Genomic DNA, 13,294 nt, shown 5'->3' with positions numbered 1-13,294 from the left:
TGAGGGCTAATGTCAAGTACATCCCAACACACACATGCACATTCTACACACACACTCTAGGACACACACACACAGAGGCATCCTGCTTCCTGAGTGCATGCTACGATGCTGCTTCGGCGGGACAGTCTCCCACATACACACACTCGCGCTACATGCTCACCCTCACTCACACACACTATACACACACTCTGCTATACACTGAGGGAGCACCAAAGCAGCGCTGTAAATCAAATCCGGGGCAAACCATGCAAATGCAGTATAACGCGATGCAAAGAGGCCCCGAGAAGAGAGAGAGGGGGGCATTTCATATAGGCAAAGACAAAGTCTGAATTCAATTTGCTCAGTTTGCTGGAAAATTTCTATCAAATTATAACGCCATTTGAATTGCTAAGCAAACTGGCCATCAGTATACATTGGTACGTTGTTTTCCTCCAGGTCAGAAGATCTTGTCCATCTGTGTTTGTAGTTTCCGCTTTTTGAAAGCTTTTGAGAATATTTTATGTCTTCTTTTAATGTATTCATGTCTGGTGGGATAAAAGGAGGTCAGTTTGAATGTCCGTGGGAAGGCAAGAATATAGATCGAGGCACCATGGTTTTACGCTAACACTGCAAAGACTTTTTACTAAAAGAAGTGCTTGACAGGAACAAGACAGGATTTATTGGATGCCATTCTGCTATGCTCTCTTCATTTGATCACTGTTTGCACATCCCATTTGCGACGTTTGCTTGTTGCCCGGAACGGGAGGTAGAGATGGTTTCTAACTAGTCGAACTGTGGTAAGTAGGTTGGCTTATCTACATACTTATAATTGGCTACTTAGCAATGTGCATTACATTTCATTTCATTTCATACGCTTCCTTCCTGCTAGTGTCATAAGAAGGCTCAGAGCACAGGTGATTGACACATCAGCTGGTCGTACTAAGCTGTGGGATCTATATCCCTTAAACTTTGTCTTCATATATCATGGCTTTCGATCTTTACATCCAAGAATTTCTGTCAAATTTTCATCTGAGTAGAAATTGTTTACTTTCATTGAATTTCTGTCACATAACTGCTTTGAGGAATTTGTTTTAATTGTGTAAATATAGTGTAGGTAATGGATATTGAAATTTAAAAAAAAATGTCTTATTTTGACTTCTTCATTAGTTTTCTGTTACAAAATTTGCTTTGAGGAATTTATTTCAGATCCCTTTTTAAACAGAAAAATTCATCATAAGTATAGAATTATCAATGAAATGACAGTTTTGTCTTTGTGAGCACCCTCTGAGGATCTTTCTTTTTCTCCTGTATAATATATATAAAGATATGTCAGCTGTTGATTTTTTTTGTTGATTTATTTATTTATTTCTGAGCTTTTAGGCTCAAAAATATATCTAGGAAATCATTTCAAAACAATTGTTAAGATTGAAATAATATCAAACATTTGCAATATAGTGTTTTACTTGCTTAGAAGCTCCAATATAAAACAAAATTCTAAAGAGTAGTAATTTCTTAAATGAAATAATTTTTCTGACTGCATATCCTACTTTTGTATTTATTAGAAGACTAATTTATTTTGTTTACAGATGACAACTTTTAAAATTCTTAACTTTCCTATTTTTATTTGGATATTGCTCAAACTTTCACTTATTTGTCTCTCTTATTTTTCTGCTTTTTGTAATACCAGATAACTATCAGGGTGGACTTTAATTTCGATTGTGCATACAGGATTAAACAAAATATAGTTTGATGATGTACATTATTGATTTGATTCTTTGATTTGTCACTTAAGTATTGATATTCAATAATTTAATGTTATTTACTTATCAATGCACATATTACTTAATGTATTTCTGAAATTTCCAAGTAATCATGTAAAGATAGTGAATGGTATGTATCTCTCAATAATCAGTAGTATTTCATTTGAATAAAACTTTTGAATACATCCATTATTTGCTTGGATGTATTTTTAGATATAATGCTTTTTGAAACAGTAGCCACATCAGGTATTATGAGATAGTTGTTGAAAGTTGCTCATAACCGCAGTCCCTGCAAGGAAAATCCCAAATTAGTAAGCTATTTCTGAGATAGTGTTAAATATTTTCCTTTCTCTTTAGAAAAAGAAACAAAAGTAACAAAGATTTTTCATCATGATTCTTTAGAAAGGCTGGTCAACACATGCTCTAGCAACAATTTCTATTACGCTAACCCAATTCATACCTTAAACCTTGGATCAAGTACCATGAAAAGCCTAACACTAACCCTAAGCCTAACCTTTTAAAACCCATTTGCAAACTTAACCTTAATAATGTGATGAAATAAAGCCTGGAGCAAATTCCACTTCGAGCTTATATCAGTTCCTTTAATAGATTCATTTCCTATTTACATGTCAAACAATCTTGTTTGAGTCTCGTCCCAGCAAAGTCAAATGTCCAATTTCAATTTCAATTTGTTTCACTCATAAAAACAGGATGAACATCCTTATGATTAGATTGAGTACAGGGTATGCATACAAATCAAGTAAACAACAATAGAATGTTAGATATGAAATGAGAGAGGCGACAAACTAAATGAACCCTTGAACCGTATGTAAATAGATATGATAACAATTACGAGGAATAGTTCATATGCATGTACTCAGGTTTCACAGAACAAGTCCATCGCTGTCACCTTCACTCATTTTCTCTTCCGATCACGTCTATTTTCCACTCTCCTTGGGCCTCTCTCTCTCTCTTTCTTTCTCTCTCGTATCTCCGCAAGGCCTTTCCAATATTTCCCCTCTGAGCGGAATAAAGTCCTGTCTGGAGAAATGTAAAATATGGCGTTGGGGGGCCCTCCTGTCCTTAAGTAAATTGCATTTGTTTTGGAGGGGAAAAAAGATATTGCATCGATACATTTGATGAAAGTTTCTTCCTGTGTTTACATGTTCACTAGAATAGGAAGATTAATTTACAATGGTCAGCTTTTTGAGTATTTCCTGACACCAATCATAATATTTCATCATTGTTTTCATGATGTTCTGAATTGTTTTTTACCTTGATAATACTTAATGCAATAGTCATAGGAAAAAAAGAATAGCAACATTGAAAATTTGAGAAATGCATAATACTGTCTATTTTCAATACGTGTAATCTACTATATTTGTGTTGTCATGGTACATATTTCAAATGTACTTGACATTTTTTGAATACTGAAAAGCATATCAGTTTATAATATTGCAAAAGTATTTGGTTTTCATGCAGTTGGAATGAACTATTTAGGTGAGATACAAATACATATTTTATACCTACAATCCATGCTGATATCAAGTATTTAAAGCAAAACAATTAAAACATCATGGAGGTCAAACTTCCATGTAGAATTGTTCAGAGTAAACACCAGGCTACCAACAGTAAAGCTTAGATGAAGTGATTGAATCCACCCCCCCCCCCTTACCTAAAAACATAGTAATAACTCCAAACCCCAGGAGCATATAAATAATAGACACAGAAACAGTGTGAAGCTGTAACAACAACAACATCACAAAATATCATAAATAACAACAATAAAAAACAGTAGCAACTACATTTTACAACCTCAACATCAATAACAGCTACAGCAACACAAACAATAAAACATAATAAAAAGAAAAATGTGAAAACAAACTAAGAAGAACAACAAAAATAGAGATCATACAAAGTAACAAGAAAACATAAATCAAGCTCATGAGAAACACCTCACTACTTACTTGTTTACTCTAGAGTATGGCAGCATTCTAGTCTATGTTTGCAATCATCTGATGATGCATGTATCATCTCTCTGATGACTTCACACCTGTTAAAAGTTCATCAGTTCATGCATACATGCTTGAGTGTAATGTTTATATCAGGCGAGTTCAGTGCCCTTTACATGCATCATAACATGCCATGTTTAATTCATCAGTGTTAAAGAGAAGGTTGAGTTCTGGGGGGAGGTGAACAATAATTTCTGAGCGTTATCAGTGTTATTATGCAAGTGTGGAAGAACATCAGAGAAAAAACGTTTCCTGAAAAGCATGGCTCTTCAAATGTCTTCATATTGTAAACATGACAAGTGGCAGCTTAAAAAATGAGGCCGATTTTTATGCCACATGTTTGTGTAGTCCCATATACATCTTTCTATGTACAGTGCTTGTTACTTTACCCAGACTTGGCTAGATTTTTTATCATTTTGATGACTTCAGAACCTTGCAGTACACACCAGTACTTACATGCTACACAATCAAATTTTTCTGATCGATTCAACACTGTTTCTTTCACAATGCAATATGATGACCAGAACTCAACTTCATCTTTAACTCATCAGTGTTATGCTATGGTCACATTACCCAAAAGTAGCCTGCTCGGTGGCCGAGCGGCGAGTTTTTAACCAATTCTGCCCGGCGGCTGCCCGGCCACCGAGCGGCGACCGGCCAGTCACCGCTCGTTGTTAGGGCATCGCTCGGTCGCCGCTGAAGTTTTAGCGCGGAGTTAAAATTTGGGCGGCGCCTGCCCACTTTTCACTCGCCGCCCAAAATACGCTCGGTGCCTGGGCGGTCGCCGCCCGGGCACTGAACTAATCGCTGGGCGATGCCTAATTCCAGCAGCGACCGAGCAGGCTACTGATCGGTCGGTCGCTGCTCTAATTTGTGACCATAGCTTTAAGTGTCACCTCTTGGTGACTTAAATAATCTACACAGAGCTACCAAGTGTCACGCATTTTGAGGGTCTGAAAACTCTCTCATACACGACATGCACACGCAGTTTCGAAAAAACACTATATGCTATATACGTACGTTATACCCTCGCCGCGCACTCACACGCCGAGTCATGAAAATGTGATGCATAGCTGATCTTTGAACTTGGCGTCTCTGTCTACATGTATTCTAGAACGCTGAGTTGTGAATACTTAATACATGAGAAGAGAAGGATATAAGAAATATGTGAGAAGGACCAAAAATCAATAACAAATCTTAACTGTTTCTGCCAAAATATTATGTATGAATAGGTAAACTCTTTATATGAAGAAGCATTGGATTATGTAATTAGCAACACATAGTCATGTCTAATTTAGAAATGTATGCATTATTTTCATTTATACTAGAATATGCTGTACATTCTACTTTTGTTTACCTAGAATGCTGCATTGCACATAAAACATGAGAAGACAGAGTAATAATCATTAACAAAAATAACTAAATGCTGTTGTAGTACGTGGAAAATGACATGAAAATCTGAAAGTAAGCAACACATTTTGGTGCTAAGCAATTTGGCAATTAATTCTGTTGCATTCATTTATTCATACATTATCAATACTTGTACATTTTATTTTGCGTGAAAGTGTTTATCAAGAGAGAGAAAAAAATAGATACATATATCTGTTACCAATTTGAGAAGGCCAAGCTATTTCATTCAGATCTTTGAAGTTCTGATCTTGTATGGATGCATGTACCAGATGTCCATTGTCTTAATACATAAACGCAGATCACAAGAACATATTCATATTCATATTCATATTTATTTCATTTTCAACAGAAAGGTAAACAAAGATATTACATTTGATTTCATACATAATTCATTTTTTCAAGAAACTATACAAATAAACTTTGCACATAATAAAATTATTACAAGAATTTCTTAATTTCTGAGGAAATGGGGGGGGGGGGGGGTCCACTAAAAAGCAGTGCTTGTAGGTTGTAGATCTCCCAGTTTGTTACTGGTAATGGATTCTTCTTAAACATGAACATCTAAACCATGTTTGCTCTCAATAAACCAGGGGCTATTTCTGTGTGGAGGTCAAACTGACATACATTTAGATTATAATTACAACATATCTTTCTTTAGATCAGATGTAGATGTGAATATACTCCCGTAAATCTCTGTGTATAAGGCGCACCCCTATTTTGGGGGCAAAAAAAAAAACTTTTGTTGTTGTTGTTGTTGTTTTGTTGCCGAAAACCCACGCGGGAAAGGACTTTCATCTAACATCAAGGTGCAGTTGAAGGTGGCGATTTGTGCTTGTGAACTTGTCACAAATACTAGTAACAATGTCGATTTTAGAAGAATGTGTAAAATCATTAATGTAAATTAAAAACAGTAGAGGACCTAGGATAGAACTTTGTGGTACGCCATGTAATAGAAGAAAAATTTGAGGAATTATTAATTTTTATTATTATAAACTACATATTGAGATCTATTAGAAAGATTACTTTCAAACCAAGATGACAGACAAATTTGAGTGTTGTTGTAGTTTCCAAGTGGTGAGTCAACACACAGATTACTCAGCCTTTTTTTTTTTTGTACCTGTGTAAAAGACGCACCCCCGCAATATTCATATTTGCAATTTTATTTATTTTTTTATATTTACCTAAATACTTATGAAAGATGTCCATGGAAAAATAGTTTGCAGTATAATCAACCTTCCCTCTCCCAACCGCGCCAGAAAAAAATGCCAGATATAAGTAGAGAATTATCTTCATATGACTGGATCAACAATGATACTTAAGAAGAACTACATGCAGGAAGTGATGATGATGGTGATGATGGGGATGACCATGATCATGAATTCACAAAATTACCATAATAATGAAATATTTCTTTGTTTATCTCATGTCCTCAAAGTAGTTATTAAAATTTCTTCCAAATCAAAGCTTTTTTGTGCATCAAAGTAGCGTCACAAAATAAAAACTTCTAACATTATACACTGTAGGTTTCTTTTTTCATGAGAGAGATGGAAAAAATCAATCCAAATCGAATGATATTTCTCAGAAAGGGCCTCATCGGTGACCTTCAAACAACCTTGGAAAATCAATTACAGATTGCAACTTTGTGGATTCTGAATGTCTCTTGTGTTTATCCACATCAGATGATTATTAATTCATGTATTTATTATTTTGTATTTGATATATTGTGGTTAAGTGGTATTGCTTTTACAGAGACATGTACATGTACATGTACAGTAGATATGACTTTGTGGATCTAGACTACATCAACAACAAAGAAGAAAACACTCCATATTGGGATAATTTTTTAATCAATCGCAGCTCTTTTTAGACAGGGCCCAGAACTCAACCTTCTCTTTAAAATATAGATTTATATTTACCCTGTATGTCACCCCTACGCTGTACAAACATCATGCCTCAAGTTGCCAGGGTAAACCAATTTATTGCTTAAAAACACAGGCAATAATGTCAATATCGAATAAATGGAAATGCAATTTGTTCAGGCAGTATTGGTATGGAAGTTTTGGGGGCATTGTACGTTGGACAAAAAAGTTTCTACTTGAGGAATTTTATGTGATATGTAGTCTGCATAAATTTTATTTTACATTGAAACTGGACTTTGAAGTGCTACATATTGTAGATATTTATCTCTGCAGAAAGGTATTACATATTATATTGAGCCCTGGGCCCCTGGCTAACGATGACGATAGATATGAAAATATTTGACAGAATTGAAAGAAGTACAACTAAACTGCTAAAATGCCCTGATCCATTGATTTTAGATGTTCAGGCTGCCAAGTTTAATTGAATTGATTGAGAAAGATTTTTCAATTTAAGTGTCATAATGCACAGATAAAATAAACCCATCAGTGGAGATTTTCAATTTGAACATCTCAGATGTTTTGAAGGTTTGCAAGTACCCTAGCAAGAACTTGATGATATCACATTTGATTGGCTTTCAGAGAACAATCCCTTAGGACTGATCTTGACAGAAATGGGCAACCACATGAATTAATGTACAAAAGAAGTGGAGACTTTATTGTAACGAAGAACTCTCTTTTCTGTCTAGCTTGCAGGAAGCATAGGAGCCAAGCCACAGAGCGCCACGGATCAACTTCTCCTGGCCATGCAGAGCGCAGCGGCCAACAGCAGTGCTCTCCGGACTCCAAGCAGTACAGCCCTGTCAACAGTAGCAGGGACAAAAGGATATCAGACAGGTAAGTTTACCCTTTCATGTACCATACATGTATGTCTGTTCTGGTGTTTACTTCACACTTATTAAGATACCCACTCCTAGATGACCAATGCTGCCTGGAAGACCTAGTGGCAGCAAATGAGAAGACTCTTCAGTGTACAAAAGCCTGGCAGAACATTTGAGATCAAATGATGGACACAAAAGAACAGAATGTGTTGGTCGAAAATGATTTTTGTGCTTTCATAATGGAAAACTGTACAGCTGTTAACAGTCAAGGCTTGGTGTTTGGGTTTGTTGGAAGGATCTTGCAATGTAGGTGCCATTTTGACTCAAAGCACAGTCTAAAACAGTAGGGACTCAAGGATACAAGACAGGTCAGCCATACATATCGTCCTTGTTTTCACGAAGTGACGGTAGTGAGGAAAATCGTAACGCAAAGTGAATGCAATTTTTGTTCACTACCGTCACTTCGTGAAAACAGCGACGATATATCATGTTTCTTTTGTAGAGTGTTCTAGCTGAGTCAGAGTTCTCACATTCGGATCTGGTATAGCAAAGTAACTGTTCATCATACCTTCACTTTGTAAATCAGTTTCGAGGCCTACAATTTATATGGGGACTAGATGCAAGTTGCTCCAGGAAATCCTACATGTGGTTCCCATATATGTATTTCCTAAATGTGCAAATAGCTGCACAAAATGCTCAAGAATAATGTTATTCCTGTTCATTTTCCTGTTTCTTGTGACAAATAGGACATTGACCCAGTTACCCTGGATATAATATAGGCTATGTGCTGTTATGGTTCATGGCTTTAGATGGCTGCTTCATTGAGTGTCATGCTTTGTTAATCAAGCTTCTCCTGTTACCATGACAACCTTAGATAAATGACACTGAGAGCTGATACAATGTAGAGTTACACATCCATGAGGGTTCATCCAGTTGCAAGTTAAGCACTGTTCAGACTGGTGGCATTTAAATGTTTTAATATTTAATTTTTAATCTGAGCTTTACTGGCTGGTGTACCGGGCGTAACCGTGTAGTGAGGTACTCGAGTACACTCCCAGGCTTACAGGCGAGTACTCGGACGCCATCTTTTTTTAATTATTTTTTATTTTTTTTAATTTTTTTTTTTAAAATATGTTTTTTGCCACCACCATACTACGGGAGAAGTATCCCAGGTCCGTCTCCAAAAACTCAAGCGAGTTTACTTCGAGTTACAGATTTAATAATCATAATGATAGTAAACAATGCAGTTTTTAAAACCAAAGATGACAGATAATCCATTTTCCTCCGAGTCCAACAGAAATCCGGACATTTGTTCCCAGTTTCTGAGTGGTGAGGTGATTGAGCTGGTAAACATTTTTAACCACGGTACCATGCCGCTCTCCCTGGCACAGGTAAGCGTCGGCCTGGACAGTGCCAGGCACGGGCATAAAAAAAAAAAGACGGCCGACTATTCGAGTACGAGAAGTCGTACTCTAGTAGTTGTCAACAGTGCGAGTACTCAAGTATTCAACTACTCATCGCAGCCTTACCGGGCACCGAGTTAATTATGTTTTGCAAAGTAGATGTTTGGTTGGAAAGTTTTTTATCAACACTACACAATGATATGTAATGTATTTTGTTTTGAAGAAACAAAAACATTAGTAAGTTAGTTGTGAGAGAATATTTGCTTTGTATGTTTTGTAATATGTCTTTAAGATCGTAGACAGCAGTGTATAAAACAGATCTCTTCAGCATCACAACATTTACACTAACCTCTTTAAACCTATTCACTATTGTATTTCCAGAGAAGGAATAAAGGAAAAGAGGATGTGTAAGGATTAACGATATTGAAATCATGTACAACACTGTGCAGTGTAAACAAACTTCTAGGAAGTCTGTGTGATCAATCGTAATAAAAGAGAAAGGAAGAAATAGAAGAGTCTATTTAGACTGAAAAGTTGGAATTTATTTTGAATATAGGTTACAGAAATTCAATTGTAGGAATATGTAGCCGTTCTCTTGACATTTGATGGCCATGGATATTGATGTTATATGGCTTCCTGAAGAAAATAATTCTCAACACCCCCTCCTCCCCTCTCCACCCTTATATGTGCAATGATAAGCAGAGAGATGTCTGATGTCTGCATGAAGCCTGGTTCATGTAGGATGTGGTAAACAACCTTGAACAATTTCAGCGGCAAAATGAAAACCAGCAGTGAATGGCAAGTGGTATTGACAAAAAACCGTAGCTACAGGTCAGCCAGTGATCCTCTCCGTCTCACATATTCAGTTACCCGCACATTAGCCGGTGATAGAACATTTACTGTATCTGCTTCAAAATGTTGGAATGATTTACCACTTAGAATCAGGCAGTCTCCATCAGTTCTTACCTTTAGAAAGGTCTTAAAAACATATCTTTTTTGCAATTTGTAGTTGTAAGACTGTTTTTTTCTAATTATATGTATTTATGTAATTTTTATTTTCATTCACTGTAAGCGCTTTGGGCCTTATGGGAAAAGCACGGTATAAGTAATAAATAATAATAATAATAATAATAATACATGCAACAAGGGCCCACATATATACAGTTACTGGTTACCTGTACTTCATAAAGAATTGTGAAGTGCACTTTGCTTCCATATTTACTAAGTTTTACTGCAACATATGGGAGGGGGAAGCAGTTTATGGGGTCATTTATGAACAAGGTCTTAAAGCCCCACTGCACTACTTGTAGCTACTTGCTCCCTCTATATAGAAAACGATGCCTAAGCGGTGCCCGTTGGTCCTCCATATTCTTCTTTTTCTTATGTTAATTGAGAGCTGATTTGATAAGATAACTACCTGATAGTGACCTAGTCCCTCCTGGCCAAACTAGTGCAGAGGGGCTTTAAGGTGGTTTATGGGGTTGTGTATGAACGAGGCCTTAAGAAGCTGTATTATACCTGCCATTTCCAGCCATCAATCAATTTGCGATAATGTCAGGCTTCTTCCAGGGGCTAATGATGCCCTTCAAATGGCAATTACTCCTAATCTTTCTCGTTTGTTTCTGAATCTACATACAGCCGTGTGTGCCATTATTACTTGTGTCATTATTGGGCCTGTGTGGGATGTATGGGTACCAGGGTTAGCATGGATTAAGAGATGAAAAACACTTTTCAAGGATGCTGTTTACAGTCGAGACACACCCATGGCATTCTTGTACATGCACATACATTCAAACCTGCCTTAGTGGCCATCTCTCTGTAAAGTCCACCTGTCTATAGTGGTCTTATAGTGTGTGTCCCTTGAGAAAGAAATGTGTGTTGTAGAACCTGTTTAGAAAGGCCACCAGTCTGCTATATGGCCACTTTTTCTGTTTCCCTTGGGTGGCCTCAATACACAGATTTGACTGTAGTCATTTATGGCTAAATTTATGGTAAAAGACATCATGGAGAAAGTCAAAGAATGAAAGTGGAGATAGGCTGGGCATGTAGCAAGACTTCAGGAAAATAGATGGACAAATCAGTTAACAGAATGGCAACCAAGGATGGGAAAGAGAAGAAGAGGAAGGCAGAAGAGAAGATGGAGAGATGACCTAACATCATACATGGGAATGGCCGCTTGGACTAGGACAGCTAGAGACAGAAGAAAATGGAAATATTATGAGGAGGGCTTTGTTCAACGTAATAGCCTGATACATGTAGATAGATAGATAGATTTATGACTTTATTGATGAAATCAGATGTGCATATTATCTGCAGACAGTTAGATGCATGCATACAAACCCTAGCAGGTTCACTCAAGTTCTCAACATGTAAATGCATGGCTGCATCTAAAATTGAAGAGAATGTTGGAAGTGGTGTTCTTTTTAAGCCCATTATTATGGAGTCTAGGGTAAAATTGAGAATTGCAGGCACTTCTGTGACAAGATCTGCAACATCTAAATATTAGGGGTGTTTCATAAGATAAATCTGTGATATAAAAAGTTAGGTTTGCTGTAGTGAAGAAGATCACGCGCAAAGCAAAGCAAAACAAAGAATACATTTATTCTGGAAAATCAAAGATGGCCGATACTCCATTTAATCAACCAGTCAATTGCTTTTTCTTGTATTGCTTCATTTTTCATGTGCTTTTTTGTAAAATGGCAAAGTTGTATATATGGAAAACTACTAGAAGGCGTACAAGTACATGTATCAACCTGCATGTATAGTGCATAGTGCATGACTGGAATCATAATGAATCTTGCATACCTGTGCATTTCTACCAAAAAGAGTTTCTCTGTAAATTTCCATGACAAAATTGATTGATTGATTTAGCGCCGGGAGCCAGAAGGGCATTAATTCATATAATTTCACATAGAGCTAACATCCTTCTAACTCTCATTGGACAAAAAATGAAGAAAAGCCACAGGAATAAAAGGTCAAAAGAGCCCAGCCACTATGAGGAAATTGAAATACACCTTCATGTACGGTATGCTGGGGGAGATGCAGTTCAGCTTGTTAGTTCTGCTCTACCCCTAAGCGACTTGGGGCTCCGGTATCGATTGGACAATCTTAGCATGCAGGTGTTACAGCTTCAAAGCTATACATGCAGCTTGCTTGCCATCCGATACATTCATTCGTCTACCAGGCTATGAAATGTACATGTACGTACAGGTTTGGGCAAATCGCCATTTCTCCTGCCACATCTGTTCGAAGATATACCGGTAGAGTGTAGACCTTTCTAATTTTTATCTGTTAAATGTTCTTAGCTGGGAAGATCTCCTGATGTAAAAGGTGATTTATCATTTTTTGTTTTGTTATGTCTAGCCCTTGTGTTTTAGATACCTTCCCAAACCTCTTATTGACATTATCACTGTTAAATGTACATCAGATTTTAAGGAAATTAAGACATTCACATACATGTAGTCATTATATTACCGCTTCATAACTATACCTGAAAGAAACATTATGAAGTTGTTAAAACTGCAATCAAACAGACAACAAAATTACAATGTATCTGATTGGAAATGCAATTCTGGTACTTGAAGTATATCACATGATACATATACACGACAAGTTTGATCTTGTGACTATGGGAAACGACAAGTAGCAACTTTTAGATGCATTTTTCAATTTATTTCTAGTAGAATCTCTTTGTTATCATTAGGAACTCAAGTTTCATAACAAGAGAGCCTTGATGTCTAATATAGGTTCTCTATAATGTGCATATTCAGTAGCTATATATTTCAATTTGTGTGTACATGTACAAGTTGTTCTAGGAAACCTACGTTGAGTCATCCAATACATCTTGAAGTTAAATGCATATGCACACCGTTCTTTGACAAGATGAAGGATGTACATGTAGTTTGCAACCGATGGAACATCTTAGTGTTCTATAAATAGCTATGACATCATTGCGTTTGTAGAAGTGCTCTGTATGAGATCATGTATCAGATA

At 36.6% G+C, this 13,294-nt stretch overlaps 1 protein-coding gene across 6 annotated transcripts in view; it reads left to right on the top strand.

Moving 5' to 3' along the window:
* Positions 1–13,294, top strand: part of LOC580734 (POU domain, class 6, transcription factor 2) — a 42,855-nt gene that overhangs the window by 16,986 nt on the left and 12,575 nt on the right. For 4 of the 6 annotated variants that reach the window (XM_780772.5, XM_011662586.2, XM_011662589.2 and 1 more), the window contains one exon: positions 7,767–7,914. In XM_780772.5, the coding sequence (XP_785865.3) occupies positions 7,767–7,914 (148 nt within the window). Of the gene's footprint in view, positions 1–21; positions 777–7,766; positions 7,915–13,294 lie in introns of those variants that run through there. The other 2 variants (XM_011662588.2, XM_030990052.1) reach the window with 2 other exon arrangements.

This window comes from Strongylocentrotus purpuratus, unplaced genomic scaffold (assembly GCF_000002235.5).
Source record: "Strongylocentrotus purpuratus isolate Spur 01 unplaced genomic scaffold, Spur_5.0 spur5_scaffold_19, whole genome shotgun sequence".
In the NCBI taxonomy this organism is placed as follows: Eukaryota; Metazoa; Echinodermata; class Echinoidea; order Camarodonta; family Strongylocentrotidae; genus Strongylocentrotus; species Strongylocentrotus purpuratus.
This window is presented reverse-complemented; position numbering and strand designations above follow the sequence as displayed.